This window comes from Ammospiza caudacuta, chromosome 1, assembly GCF_027887145.1.
Source record: "Ammospiza caudacuta isolate bAmmCau1 chromosome 1, bAmmCau1.pri, whole genome shotgun sequence".
Classification (NCBI taxonomy): Eukaryota; Metazoa; Chordata; class Aves; order Passeriformes; family Passerellidae; genus Ammospiza; species Ammospiza caudacuta.
The window spans coordinates 46,397,927-46,411,767 of NC_080593.1; the positions used below are offsets into that span (position 1 = coordinate 46,397,927).

At 37.1% G+C, this 13,841-nt stretch overlaps 1 protein-coding gene across 1 annotated transcript in view; it reads left to right on the forward strand.

Annotated features, from left to right (window-relative positions):
• The window catches only part of LARS2 (leucyl-tRNA synthetase 2, mitochondrial), an 83,871-nt gene that overhangs the window by 20,633 nt on the left and 49,397 nt on the right, over positions 1 to 13,841 (forward strand). The window contains exons 6-7 of the mRNA XM_058808930.1: positions 3,443 to 3,532; positions 7,602 to 7,745. Of these exons, the coding sequence (XP_058664913.1) occupies positions 3,443 to 3,532; positions 7,602 to 7,745 (234 nt within the window). The remainder of the gene's footprint in view (positions 1 to 3,442; positions 3,533 to 7,601; positions 7,746 to 13,841) is intronic.

Genomic DNA, 13,841 nt, shown 5'->3' on the forward strand with positions numbered 1-13,841 from the left:
AGGGAGCAGGTTTAGAACAAATAATGAATTTCAAAACAAAGCATTTGAAAATTACTTTTTCTTTTATTAAACACCAAAATCTTTCATCTAGATTTAGCTGTTGTTTTTTGGTTTTTTTTTGTTTTTTTTTTTTTAATGCAGGATTTTTTACTCTTGGTTACCCTTATTTTTATTGGTAGTTGAAAGGTACTCTTTAAAGCAGATTTCATAATAGTGAATGGCTTTTTGACCTTTTCATGGACCCATTGCTTCCCACATTGCAGTGATACCAAATCCAGATTATAATACTACCAATTTAGTCTGTAACTGAGAATTTCTTTGCAAAAAGAAAAAAGTTACCAACCCCTCTGGTATGGTATTTGTTTGAAACAAATTACTGTGCTGCAATAAATTGATTAAGCTAGGTAGTTTTTGGTAAGGATAGGGGTCTTTCTTATGCCTTGCCAGTATCTGCTGTTTTAAAAGCAAACCACCTGTATAGGTGATTAATTTAAATTCTTGTAATGAGTTCTATTAATGAATGAGTGTCATTCCTGTAGGAATAAGGAACAGTAGCAGTAACCAAAGACAAAGATGCATTTTGGTGAGTGTCTGTTTAAAGCTGACAAAAGTAAAAGGCAAAATGTAGAGGGGAAAAGAGGGAGAGACTTTCCCTGGCATTTCATAATACTGAAATGCTGAGGTGATGGGTGATCACTGCATCTCTCACAGAGCACTGAAGGGCACATGCAGTGGACAGCTGAGCAGCATCTTACATATTTTTAGAAAAGTTTGGATTTTTAGTAGGTATTTTATTTTTGTGGAGAATATGGTAATATCCTGTTCTATATATTCACTGTACTGCTTTATGATACAGGATTCTATATGTGTGCTGTAATGCCAGTGCTCAGATCGCAAATGAGAAGCAGAAATGTACAGTTTTTGGCAGGCTGGAATGGCTCCAGCATGCTACTTTTCAAACCCTTTTATAAACTCTTTTGTGTATTTCTGAGTTAAGATAGTTCTGTCAGTGTTCTGTGGATCTTTGTCGTGCTTACAGAGTATAAATAGAAATGTTAACATTCACCTTAATTTAAGCATGATGGCAGCCTAATGGAAACTTTTTACCAGGCATCATTCATTTAATCAAGGTCAGTAACTGGAATACACACAAAATTATTTATAACAGTAAATCTTACTGTGCTAAATGATAGGAAAAAAACCACCAAAACACATTTCAAGATTGACAGGAGTTTGCTGGCTTTTCTTAGCACCTCATTTTACTTGTTAGTGATGTAATTTCTCTTTCTTCATTACCTTGAAATGTTACTCCAAACCTTCATGGTTATAAAGTTAAATTCTAAACTTGATTATTCTTTTTGCATCTCAGTGACCACACAGCAGATTTCTTTTTCACTGATACAGTCTGCAACATTTCTTTCAAAGAAATGTCTATTTACTCCTTGTGAGAGATCGTGTACATGGGATTCTGTTTGCAGCAATTAGCTTGTATCTTGTAGCTCAAGCTTGCAACATGCTTGTTTAAATTGGGAAATGTCATCTTGTTGTTTCAGTTGACACATATCTGCCTTTCAGGGCCAAAAGGACCAATCTTCATTCACTTTTCTATTTTTATTTCACAGCTCACTTTTGTTATCCTACCTATTTTCCTGTTGCTCACATAATCTTATAATGTACTGAAAGGGATTGTGTCTCTTCTTTTGTGTGTCTGATACTCAGCGATGAAACTGTTGCCTGTAGTGGCATCACACTGGCACAAGAACTGTTGTCACTGTGTGAAGAAGCAGGGGGGGAAAAACTATTAAATGTGCTTAGTTGAAGAGATGGAAATCAGATTTTTATCAAGTGGGGGTTTTTTTCAGTGCAGAGCAAAGGGTTTTAATCAAGCAACTGTTTTTCATTACTAGGTCTTCACATGCTGAGCTGAAAACTTGCCATTAAATGTCTCCTTTTGATCTTGAAAACCTCTTATACACACTTCTGAGGCACATTTATTCAAAGGTCATATTAATTGTTAAAAGCTATGTTTCAGCACTGGCATATAAAGTACAAAGCAACTAGAATATAAAGTTGTAGAAAAAGAATAAAAATTTTCTGCTAGAGCATTTCAGATGTCATTTGAGTAGCAGATGATATTGCAGGAGCTGTGTGTAGTGGGAAGCTAGGATGATGGGAAAGCCCACGTGAAAGACATTTCACATTTAGAGCTGTTTCTGATGCTTGATAACTGCTCCAAAAGGAATAAATTGTATCAGTGGCTTACTTTTTGTCAGTAACTTTAAAATCAAGATATGTTCATATTAATTTGAAGTTGATATAGAAGCCTCTTTCACTTCAAGCAGGTATGTGGGTTCCCACTGCACCTGTGAAACCTATGTTTGTGTTGAGAAAACAGGGAGTCTGTAATGATGGAATCCATTAGTTGTCTTTACATATTAATGCTTATTTTAAGTTAGAGTTTTTTAAGAACAAACATTTAAAATATGGAGCTTAGTAAGCAGTTGGTAAGCAGCTTGTTTTTTAATTATCAGAATTCACTAAAAACTTAGCAAATGTTTTTGAGTTTTAAAAAAGCTATCCATTATATCGCAGCTTGCTGTTCTCGTAACTCCCATTCCTCCTGCTTATGTTGTCTTTTATTTTTATCCATCTTTATTTCCTTCATAACCATCTTCCTCATTTGTGACTTTTATGACTCATTTTTTCCATACTTTAACCTAGAGCTAACTTGAGCTGCCTTGCCTTATGGAGCAGTTGCTTGTCTGAGCTTTGAGTGTGAGCTGCCCTGTGTGAGCTGCCCTTCCCGAGCCTTACCCAGTACTCCAAGCTGTGTGCCCCGCATGGTCCGTGTGCCAGCAGCTCCTCAGCGCTGCTCTCTCTCTCTCTCTCTCTCTCTCTCTCTCTCTCTCTCTCTTTCTCTCCTCCTGCACCCACAGTTTCAGCTGGAAGCTCCTCGCTCTGCCTGCCTCACATCAGCCAGCTCCCTGCTGCCTCTGAGCATCCACAGCCTCTGCTCCTGCCTCCCATTGCTGAGCAACAGAGGGAAAGGCAGCCTGGCTAGGAAGGCTCTTTGAGAGAAGTCTGCTTTTTTTTTTTTTCTAGTTTTGCTGTTTCCTTGATCAGGCTGCTGTAATCACTTCCATTCATCTTCTGTTCTTATATCTATCAGCTTTAATCTTACAGAGTTTTATGTCCCACATTAACAGGGAAACTTTACCTTCTGCATTAAACCCACACAAAGCCAATGTTCTCTGGTGACTATCACTCATTGTGACTGCCATTCATTGTAAGCATTATACAAGTAAATAGGTTTGTACATGAATACATGCATAAATGTTTACTCTGTGGAATATATTATACACTCCTGGGTTAATTGTTGAAGTTAAAACAGTGTAGGAAAATACTGACAATAGTTTCAGAAATTTTTATTTCTTTTCTACAGGAGGTAACCACTTGCTTACCAGAGTACTACAAATGGACACAGTATCTCTTCCTTAAGCTTTTTGAAGCTGGGATAGTGTATCAAAAAGAGGTAGGTACAAACTTTGACCTTCAACATTTTGCTGCTACACTAATTTAGATCCCTCACATCAGTGGCACATTTCTGCATTGTCCATTCACAGTCATAAAGTGATTGTGTTCTGTTAGTTTTAAATCACTCTAAAATGGAATTAATTTTATATATACAGAATTTTTATGTAGCAGTTTATAACTAGCTAACATGCATGGCCATTGTAGCAAGTCAAGTCAGAAGTGTTTATTGTCAGAGATTTGCACTGAAGTGCAGGACCAGAATATAGCTTTTAGGTTTTTATTTCCTGGCTTTACTATTTTCTAGATTTTATTGTCCCTCATGGAAATACATGACATGGTGGTCATTAGGAGTCTGTTCAGCAGTGAGATTATTTACCTGTCTAACATTACTGTGATACTGTCTCAGAACTTATGGTTTTGGATAGGATAATTGGAGATCAGGTGCATAACCATCCTATTCCAGAACACTATTTGTGATCTTCAAAATATTAAAGAAGTATTAGGTGTCATAAGACTATCACAGCTGTTCATCAGTTACCATTATCTTAAGAAATTATAATATTTTGTACCTAATATGTGTCAGGCTGTATCTGAAAAGTGAAGGTTTCAGTTATTTCTGAAACACGAGATGAAACAAAGATGTTGAATGAGCAGTCCAGAGAACTCTCTGTATAGCCTAGGCAATGCAGTTCCAAAATACCTGAACAGCTGCACTTTAACAAAGCAGCAATTTACTGAATGTTTCTAACTTAAAAAGGAAACTAAAATTTCTTAAATATGCTTTGATATTTCATTTGTATTCTGTAGAAACCAGGAAACCCCATAGGATATAATTAAGGACGTACTCGAATTATTCTGTGAACCTGGAAAAAGAGATTGATGGTGAAAGGTAGCATTTAGGATAGCAGGGTGTTACTGAGCTATTTCTCCTATTTGCATTTGTATTCAGAGATCTTAAATGACAACCAGTGAAATCTCTCAATGGTTAATATATACTAGCTTGCTAGATTGGGGGTTGGGGTTTTTTTTCCCTTCTGTAATTATTTTTTTCTTGTATTAAAAAAAGGGAACCCCCAGCTTTGTAACAAACCTGGTTTTATCTGTGAATTTGTTGTTTGACAAGTGAACTCAAGATTCAAGATGAATCTTGAATCAAGATGATTCAAGAAAGTAAAAGTTTGCTGCTTCATTTAAAGCAGGGATGATATACAAAATAAATTTTGCATTCTGACTCTGAGTACTGTGGGATCCTGGAGGTGTTTGGATACCAGTGATTGAATCTACTTCTAACTTCCATCTGCTTTCAAGTCAAGGATCAGCTTGAGGACTTAAATCAGCATCTGTCAATCTGTAGGGGATGTAATCTCTGGTGGATATGAACCAGTTGCTTTTTGGCAGGAAACAGATGGCAGAGAGAGCCCGTAACCCTGGGTCTCTTTGAACAGTCATATATACTTAAAGCATATATTTGTCTCATGTTGTCAGTGTTTCTGCAGTATGTATTAAACACAGCCTGAAGTCTCCTGTATTACAGTTTCATTTTGGGCACAAGAGATAATTCATAGCCTTGCTGTGACAATAAGAATAAGGTGTTAGCCTAGTTCATGCTCTGTTCCAGCAGTGTGCATGTCTGACCAGAAATTACCCTGGCAGGGAGACGCAGGCTCACAATGTCCATGAGCTGCAATTATGGAGGATTAACAATGTCTGTCTGAGTGCTGCAGCATCCAGAGAGGGCACCTTTATTCATTGCAGCAAAATTGTCCCTTTTTCCTGCAGTACTCACCTAGTCAATGTGCTGTGGAGGTTATTGACCTGGCCAGGTGTGAGTGCCTCACTGAGGTTAATACCTGCCCTGACTCTGCTACTTTGATCAGATACCTGTAATCCACAGTGGACACAGAGACAGCAAGCCTGGAGATAGATGCTCACACTTAGGAGAGCTGAAGTTAGACAAGATGAATCCTGCCTTAAAAGCACATGTCTGCATTGGCATAGTGAGGAGAGCAAGATAATTGGTGTGCTCTGAACACTCCTGCTCTCTGCTTTCTTTGTGTAGGTGACTTTGAGCAGCTTCCTGGGGTCATAGTTTCAGAGGCTGTCATTGTCAAGAAGTTGCCTTTGTGAGGTACAAACAGGAACTAAAGATTTCATTTATTAGCCAGGTTCTAGATACTGCCAAAAGTCTGTGTGAGATGGAAGGAATGTAACTTAAAAATACAAAGAACTTTCCACCAACCATTTCTTAAATGCATATTTGCTTTATGTTTTGCAGGATTTATTTAAATATAGCCTCATGAGTTGTAACAGGAGGATTTGTTATGCTAAATAGTTATGTAATCATTTCAGTTACCTTCCAAAATTTTCATCATAAATTTGGTATGTTATCATCAAAATAGAAATGGTATTTTTTCTCAACTTAGAGTCACAGCCAGTTTAATACAAGCTTATGCTAATACCATTTTATGCAACTGGAATTTTATTACTTCTCAGTATTGTCTGATTTAACTCTCTTTAGGTGTAACTTTGTGTGGCATTTTTTCAGAACTTTATAAATTAAAAGATTGCTTTTAGATTACTTTAGAGCCATATTCATAATGTCTTATTACTGAAGAAGCTTTATTTTCTGCAAAATACATTTGTAATAGTGGAATATATTGATTTCTTTTAATTTCACAATGAATTTTCATAAGCCTTTTTAAAATCTGGTGGGGTATTATTGGTTGGTAACAGATAAAAGGCTAAAAGTAAAAAGTTTAAATTCAAGTCTGAATTCAAAGAAGCTTCGTTTCAAGGCAAGTTTCAATTTATCAATGAATAACATTCTTTCATTTAATGATAATAAATTTTTTATAACTCAGTGTAGCCAGACTTTGTGCTCACACAGTTGTGAGCAGTATTTTGAAGCAAGAGGATCCCTGTGTCTTTCTTTTAGCTCTCCTCATTATAAGATTTGTAAAGTGGTTGTGGTATTTACTATTTGTAAGAACATATAGCATATTTAAAATGAAGCAATATTGGGTGTTTGGAAACTGGTCAGAAGGTGATCAGTGATAGATAAAATATAAAGTACAATGTGAGTGCGGTTACTAATTTTTGATAGAGATACAAGACCTCCCCATACCCAAAGAAGTCGTTCAAATATTTTTTTAAATGTTTAATGTATTTGATCTCTATGGAATGATAGCTGCTGTTTTTCAGTCAGACTAATTTAGCTTAAATACTAAATAACATTCAATATAATAGATTACTCTATTGCTCTGATTATACTTTTTTTCTTTCTGTTCATTTTTTCATGTCAATGTATAGCATTTTATGCCACTTTTGGATAGGATTCTTTTGTGATCCTAGATCCTTTTTGATAAGTGACCAGTTAAATTGTTCAGCACTAGGGAGGCTGAGTTTGATTTTTGCTTCTTTTCCAGTATGTTATGTCTTGTATTTCAGTTGACTCTAAAGCTCAAAATACAAGGCTTGTGGAGTTGAACACCAACATTAATTACACTTCACAGATTTTCACTTAATGCATTTGTATTGATAAGCAAAGAATTCCAAAAGTAATTCATGCAGTTGACAGGAGTTACATACAAATAATATCAACTCTTTCACTTAAAATATAGCTGACCACTGTAATATTTCCTTGAGATTCTGTCCTTTTCAGTTGGACATCCTTGTCTACTCATCCCCCTCAGTCTGACTCAACTCTTTTGGATTAGTAGTGAAGAACTTTTAAGCATCAGACTATTTTATTTGAAGTGTAGTCTAGTTGGAACACTTATTATATATTACAGCCAAGCAGTCAAGTACCAGCCTATCCTGCTGGCATGATCAGTCTGGACAAATCTTGCCAACTGCATTTTTGGGTCTTTTGAATTCTGAGAAGATGAATGTTCAAAACTTTTCCATCTGAGTCCATGTTGCTGATTCAAATTAATGTTTTAAAAATATGGAAGACTCAGGCAAACTTCCAAGGTGTGCCTCTGGATAATTCATTTGGCATCTGTAAAGTAAAACTGGTTTTTAACTAGCTGCTGAAAGTGTTTCTTCTTCCTGCAACTTTTTTTTAGGCCTTGGTTAACTGGGATCCAGTGGATCAGACTGTTCTAGCTAATGAGCAGGTGGATGACAATGGTTGCTCTTGGCGTTCAGGAGCAAAAGTGGAGCAGAAATACCTCAAACAGTGGTTTATCAAGACAACTGCTTATGCAAAGGTATGAGAATACAGTTTTTGGAAATTATGGTAACACTTTGAAGAGGAGACTTCTTGCTCAGAAATATTAAGCTGAATGTGGTCCTTTATAGATACATGCTTGAATAATACATAATTGCATAGTAATATCCTTGTGTATATGTGTATATTAAAATTATTACCCCTGAAGTTCTTCCGTTCACCTCTTTAAGAATTGTAGGTGACTGGTGTGGGATTAAGTTTTGAAGAGATCAAAAGGCATAAATTAGAAGTGAATTACTGAGTTCTGCATTTGCACATTGGCATCTATATTCGCCATCAAGTGCTTTTCTGCATATTTTGAGTGTAGAGCTGTGCAAAACTTGTTTGCTGACTTGTGGGCATTTTATTAGCAATGGAGTACAGCCTGTTACCTAGCATTCAGTTCTACCTGTGTCTGCATCATAGTTCTTTATGTTTAACTGCTTTTTATTGAAGATTCATCTCAACCTTCTACTTCACTTCACACTCTACTCTGTTTGATAATCTGTTATTTTAAAAATGTTTTCAAGTTATTTAAACATCCTTTTTTCTTATAAGCTCCAGTTTTGATTGTGCTGGGACAATGTAGATTCCATACTTCAGAATTCAGAACAAAAGTTTTGGCTTTATGCTCTCTGAGATGAAAGTATCCGCTTCATGTTGTGTCTGGGCGAAGTTTTTATTCCCTCTGAGTGTTCTGTGTAGTGAGACTTCAAGTACAGATTGAGAAAGTTGATCCCAAGAAAATATTAAAAATTTGTCTTTGATCCTTTTCCCAAGTCCCAGACTCAAGAAGCCAAATTTCCAGTATCATCCAAGGAGAAGTCTGTGTCTCTCTCTAGATCTATTCATAACAAAGAGAAAAGCTTTAGATATCTTGCCTGATGCTTTGATTCTTCATACACAGAGAGGTGCTTGAGATACATGTTTTTTGATTGTGCTGCCTGTTCTGGCAGTAAGGAGGGAACATTTGCAATAGCTGAAGGAAAAATGGAGCATGTCTGCAGCATCACAAAATAAACACAATGTTCTGAGCTTTTTCCCCCCAATTCCTTTGTCACCAGATTTCATTTTGACCATTGTGATATTTTAGGGTCTGCACCAACTCACTGATTCCCCCCGTTTGAGGCTGGAGCTCCATTAGAGTTTCTGTCTCCACTGTTATTTCTTTTGTCTATTGTCTCTATACAGGTTGTAGGAAGCAATGACTGGTATTTCTGGTCTGTATCCATGCTGGTACCCAATCACTTATATCCCTTTAAAAGGGGTGAATCAGCCATAAATTTTTACTCATCAAGACCAAAAGACGTGACTGAGGAGCTTTTCAGTAACCTTGAAAACACCCTTGGTTTATGGGATTATTACCTCTTGCTCGATATCCACCCTCTGCTAGGAAGGATTTATCTTTTGTATTTAGTCTCTTACCTGAGAAATGCTGTTAGAGGAAATGCACAATCTCTGATCACGTCTCCATCATTCCATCATGTCATTCCCCAGTAAGCAGGCTTATCTTATGATAAGACGGAACTTTTGCCCCCACAACACCCCCTCATCTTCCCCCCAAAGATGTCACCTCAGCACGCTGCCATATTCCCTACCTACATGAGGGGCAAATGTGCAGGTGACCTTTTGTTCTTGAACATCTTAGTGACATGAATAAGAGCTGCTTCTGCTTTTCATTTCAGGAAGACCATTTGTATCAACTCCTACAAAACCTTAAAACATTGCTGCAAAGGACAGTTGAGTACTCTACAGATTTCTGTGAAGGTTTCCCAAAATTTTGTTCAGTTTGTGATTGATATTCATAGGGTCTGTGCTAGCTGATACAACCAGATCAGTGAATGATGCCATGCTGCTTCCAGCTGAAGTGCTTTGGCAAGCATTACCTACATGTTCTCCCACTTCTTGTACAGTGACAGATGCTACCAAGAATCAGCAGGTGGTTTGGATTTTCCTTTTTACTCACCCTCCATTCACTCCTATTTTTGTTGCTGTGGTTCTTTTTAAACAGTCTCACTCTGCTTCTTTTGGCAAGGCTTTTAAACATTTGGTTGTAGAGGGGGAAAAATAACTTCCCCCCCACCTTGAAATAAGAATAGCAGATTACCAGGCTCTGCTCTATGAAGTCCAATATCTGATAGTCGATGGATTTCATGTTTGGAAGATTAAGACAAAGTCCCCTTTTTTGGTAATTTTTTTTCTTTCAAGTTGCAAGAGACTAGATAACACAGCATGCTGTGGTTTATTTTCTCAGGAAGACTGTTTTGGCCATACAACTCTGAACAGCCCATGAACTGCAAGCCACAGCTGTAAACAGTCCACTGGAGGGAGGCTGGATCTGAGCTAATAGTGGCCAAGTATTTCAGTCTCTTAGAAACTCTTTGCACACACTGACATAATAATCAGGAAGCTTCACATTAGCATTTTGACAGGAGCCAAATTAGAGATCTGAAATGCTACAACTTTGGCTTCTCTTCCTGAATAATTCGACTAGTTATCCTCAAAACATCCTTGCACACAATTCTTCATTCCTTATGGTAGTCATGCCAGTACTTCTCCAGGAGTGGTAAAACCCATGAATCCTTCCTCCTGTTTCTTTTGTCCCCTTTATCTTTGGATTCAGGCTGTTGACATTTCATCTGAATCCACATTATCCTGCCTTATTGAACACCCTGGTTACAGTAATCACTCTTCCTAGCCTATTCCTCAAACCTTCTTCCCCACCTCTTTTCAAAAGCTCTTGCCAGGAGAATGGGCTTTATTGAGAGGGAGACCTTCATTCACTTTCATCATTTACAGAACCTTTCCTCTTGGAGTGGAGGGTCCAGATTTCTAAGGAGTTAGTCCTTTTAGTGGAGGATAAAGACATCTCTCTAAGAAGCTAAAGATCTTTAATTGCTAATAGGATTTCAGGATGATAACATTGGTGGTGGTGATACCTTCACTTTGGCAAGGGGTATTATTTCATGTCTCCTGATTTTGAACACACTTATTTCCATGAAGAGATTTTGCTGGCTTATGAAACCAGACCAGAAACACTACCAGTACAGCTTTGTTTTCCTGAAATTCTTTTCAGTTCCAAGACTTCAGATATTTGTGCCTCTAATGATAAATTAGTAAAGCAATTTGATTCTTTATGGATTTCACTTCCCTTTTTTGTCAGTTGTTTGGTAATTCATATGCCAGACTCCTGTAGAAGGGAAATCTGAGGGGGCATTATAAAATGGGGAATTTCAAATCCATGGTCAATTTCAAATCCGTGGTCATTCAGAGAGCTGTGTGACTAGATTGTTTTGCATTAGACACTAACAGAAATAGAAATTTGCCCTTCCAGAACTTGTCTGATCCTGAGTCCTTTATTCCCCATTTTTGAGCCAATTACCTGTTGATCATCTTTTGTCCAATTCATTTTTTTTAAGTGTGTCCAGAAGGTTAAGACAAGATTATGTCAGGTTAGTGTGGTCACAGTCATTGTGATATGAAAATCTATGTTTTCTGTCAGTACAGAGCAGCATTTTGGTCTTTGGGCTGTACTGCCAGAATTTGTATCCCAGCACACATGGCTCTTTATTTCCTCACGGTTCACAGGCACAGAGCAGATTTAATCCTTCTTTGTGCAAGATGTTTTTCCTGGGTTTGGAAAAAGGTAGAGAGCCAAGTGGATCAGGCTTTCAGTGAGCTGTGTGACTAGATTTGTGCTATCCACTGAAGTTCCACTATATCTTATTTTGAAATCTAAAAATTGAAAGGCACTAAGAGTAACTTAGTCCTTGCACCTTTTGGGGAAGACTTGTGTTTTTTTCTGATTGGCCTACTTTCAGACCTAGAGGGTTAGAATTCTATGAGTGTCTCACTCACCTTTGTGCAGTCAGGCCTTTATCTGGTTTTGGTGTATCATAGGGAAAGGTATTTGATTCTGGTCACCTTTTTCTTGTGCCTTCAATGGTGACTAATATTTCTTCTGAAAAGTTTACAGAAATTCAAGACCAAATGTCAGAAGTATCACCTTCCTTACCCTTTTTCTGAAAAATGGCTCTCTGTAAATCTGTTTCCTATTCCTTCCCCAAAGTTATACCTGGGTTTTCTATAAATTGAGATAGTGGGAAAGTATTTGGAAAAAAAAAAGCTTTATTTCTTGATGGGGAGACCCTGGCAGACTAACCTCCTTGTGCAAAAAGGAAAAACGGAAAATTGTTGGAGAATTTTGCTCAGACATGGCTTGAAGAAAAACAAAAGGCCATGAAAATATACAGCTGATGGAAAAGTAAAAGGCAGCTGTAAGCAGCTAATTCTCGAGCCTGTTTCTCAGGCACGTTTCTGTAAACAGCAAGAGTTCTCAAGCCTGTTTCAATAACAAGTAAATACCTTGTCCTTGGATAAGGTATGGGAAAGCAGAGTGACAAACATGGAGGCCTTGAGAACCGTTCATAACAGGATGAGAAAAAACAAGTCTTGGTCTCAATAACAAACCACAGGTATTGAAAACAAAAGGAGGGGTTGCTGTGTAATCTGTGACCAATGATGAGCTCGGGTTTTGCAATATGTATGAACTTAATTAACACGGTTACAAAATGTGCATGTTGGATCAATAAGTCGGAGTTCGATGCTGATCAAAGGATGGGTCGTCTCCCTTCGCTTCTACAATTTCTGTTAACTTGCTCCATTCCTGTGTGGCTTAGAGGAAAATTTGACCAGTAATGTAGGCACTGTAAGTCTTTCCATGGCCTTCTTTCATAGAAAAAGTTCCATTTGAAATACATTTAATTCATCTTCTAGCCCTTAATTCTTCATGCAAATTACCAGCTAGCAATAATGGCTCAATATGTATGGATACAACTTATTTTCTGCTTGTAGCATCCACAAACTATTTTGTTGTAACTTTCAGCCTATTTATAGTGTATACTGACGATCTATTCTAGTCATCTGTGTTCCTCTCTTTTGCCCATTTATCATTTTATGTTTTCCTTAATGGAAATAAAAACTAACCAGAGTAATCTTCATCTGCAGTGCCTACATTACTGGTCAAATGGCAGCCAGGAGTTACATGATTATTAGTGATCTGTGAAGCTGGGTATTACAGGAACCAGTGCTTCATTCCTACACACACTGTTTTTCACATTTCTGTTGTGTCCAGAGCATCTCCTGTGGACTTGCTTTGATTTTTTTTTTTTTTGGTAGTTACTGCACCATCTCATATTCCTTTCTTGAAATAAAAATTGTAAACAGAGCAGTGTTGGCTCACATGGCAATTTACCACTGGTAATGAGTTTTGTTCAAAGGGCAAAAATATTGACCATGCTTTTAATGCTTAGCAGAAAGCATTTTGCTTATGAAAAGTAATAAAGTAATTGTGACCCATTTTTTAAACTGTTAAGTACATGTGAAATAGTCTAGCAGCTTTTTTTGATTTTTAGAGAACATTTTAATTGTTATTTTTCTTTTGACACATTTCTTTGATAAAAGTATAATGCCTTAACTGATGGCATTATTATTCAAATTGTTGGCTTTGCATTTAAGATGTTTAAGCTAAAACATTTAGTTGCTATGGTTACCCTGCTGAATTGGTAGGCAGATTCATTGGAAAAATCTGTCTGTAAATGTTAGTATTTTCTCTGTGTACCTGTAAATTGCTTTTATGGAGGTTTTTATACATGGTCATCTGAGTCCTCAAAACAGAATTGGCAAGGTTCGTCTTTTTATAGATGCTGTTCTTCCTAAATTAAATTTATACAATTCTTTTCCATATTTTACTGTATGAAAGTTCATTCAAATAGCTGGAAAATAATCTTTTCTTGAATAAAATGAAACAGAAGCAACTTTAAAACTTCAAGTTTTGCCTTAAATGATCTCCCCTTTTTGCACAGCAGTAGGGCAGTCTGTTTAATTCAAAAAATTCTACTGATGTAATTGACAGTTGCCATACAGATAAGTAGCACCCTTTCTTAGTTACGTTTTTTTGTAAAGACATTTAGAGATAAACCCTTCTCACTTTCTGTGGGTTTCAGGAACACAATGTTGGGCATGGTGCTGACTCTGTGGAGGGAAAACAGCAAATGAACTACAACTCTTCTCTGGCTTTGCACTGCATCTGACAGCC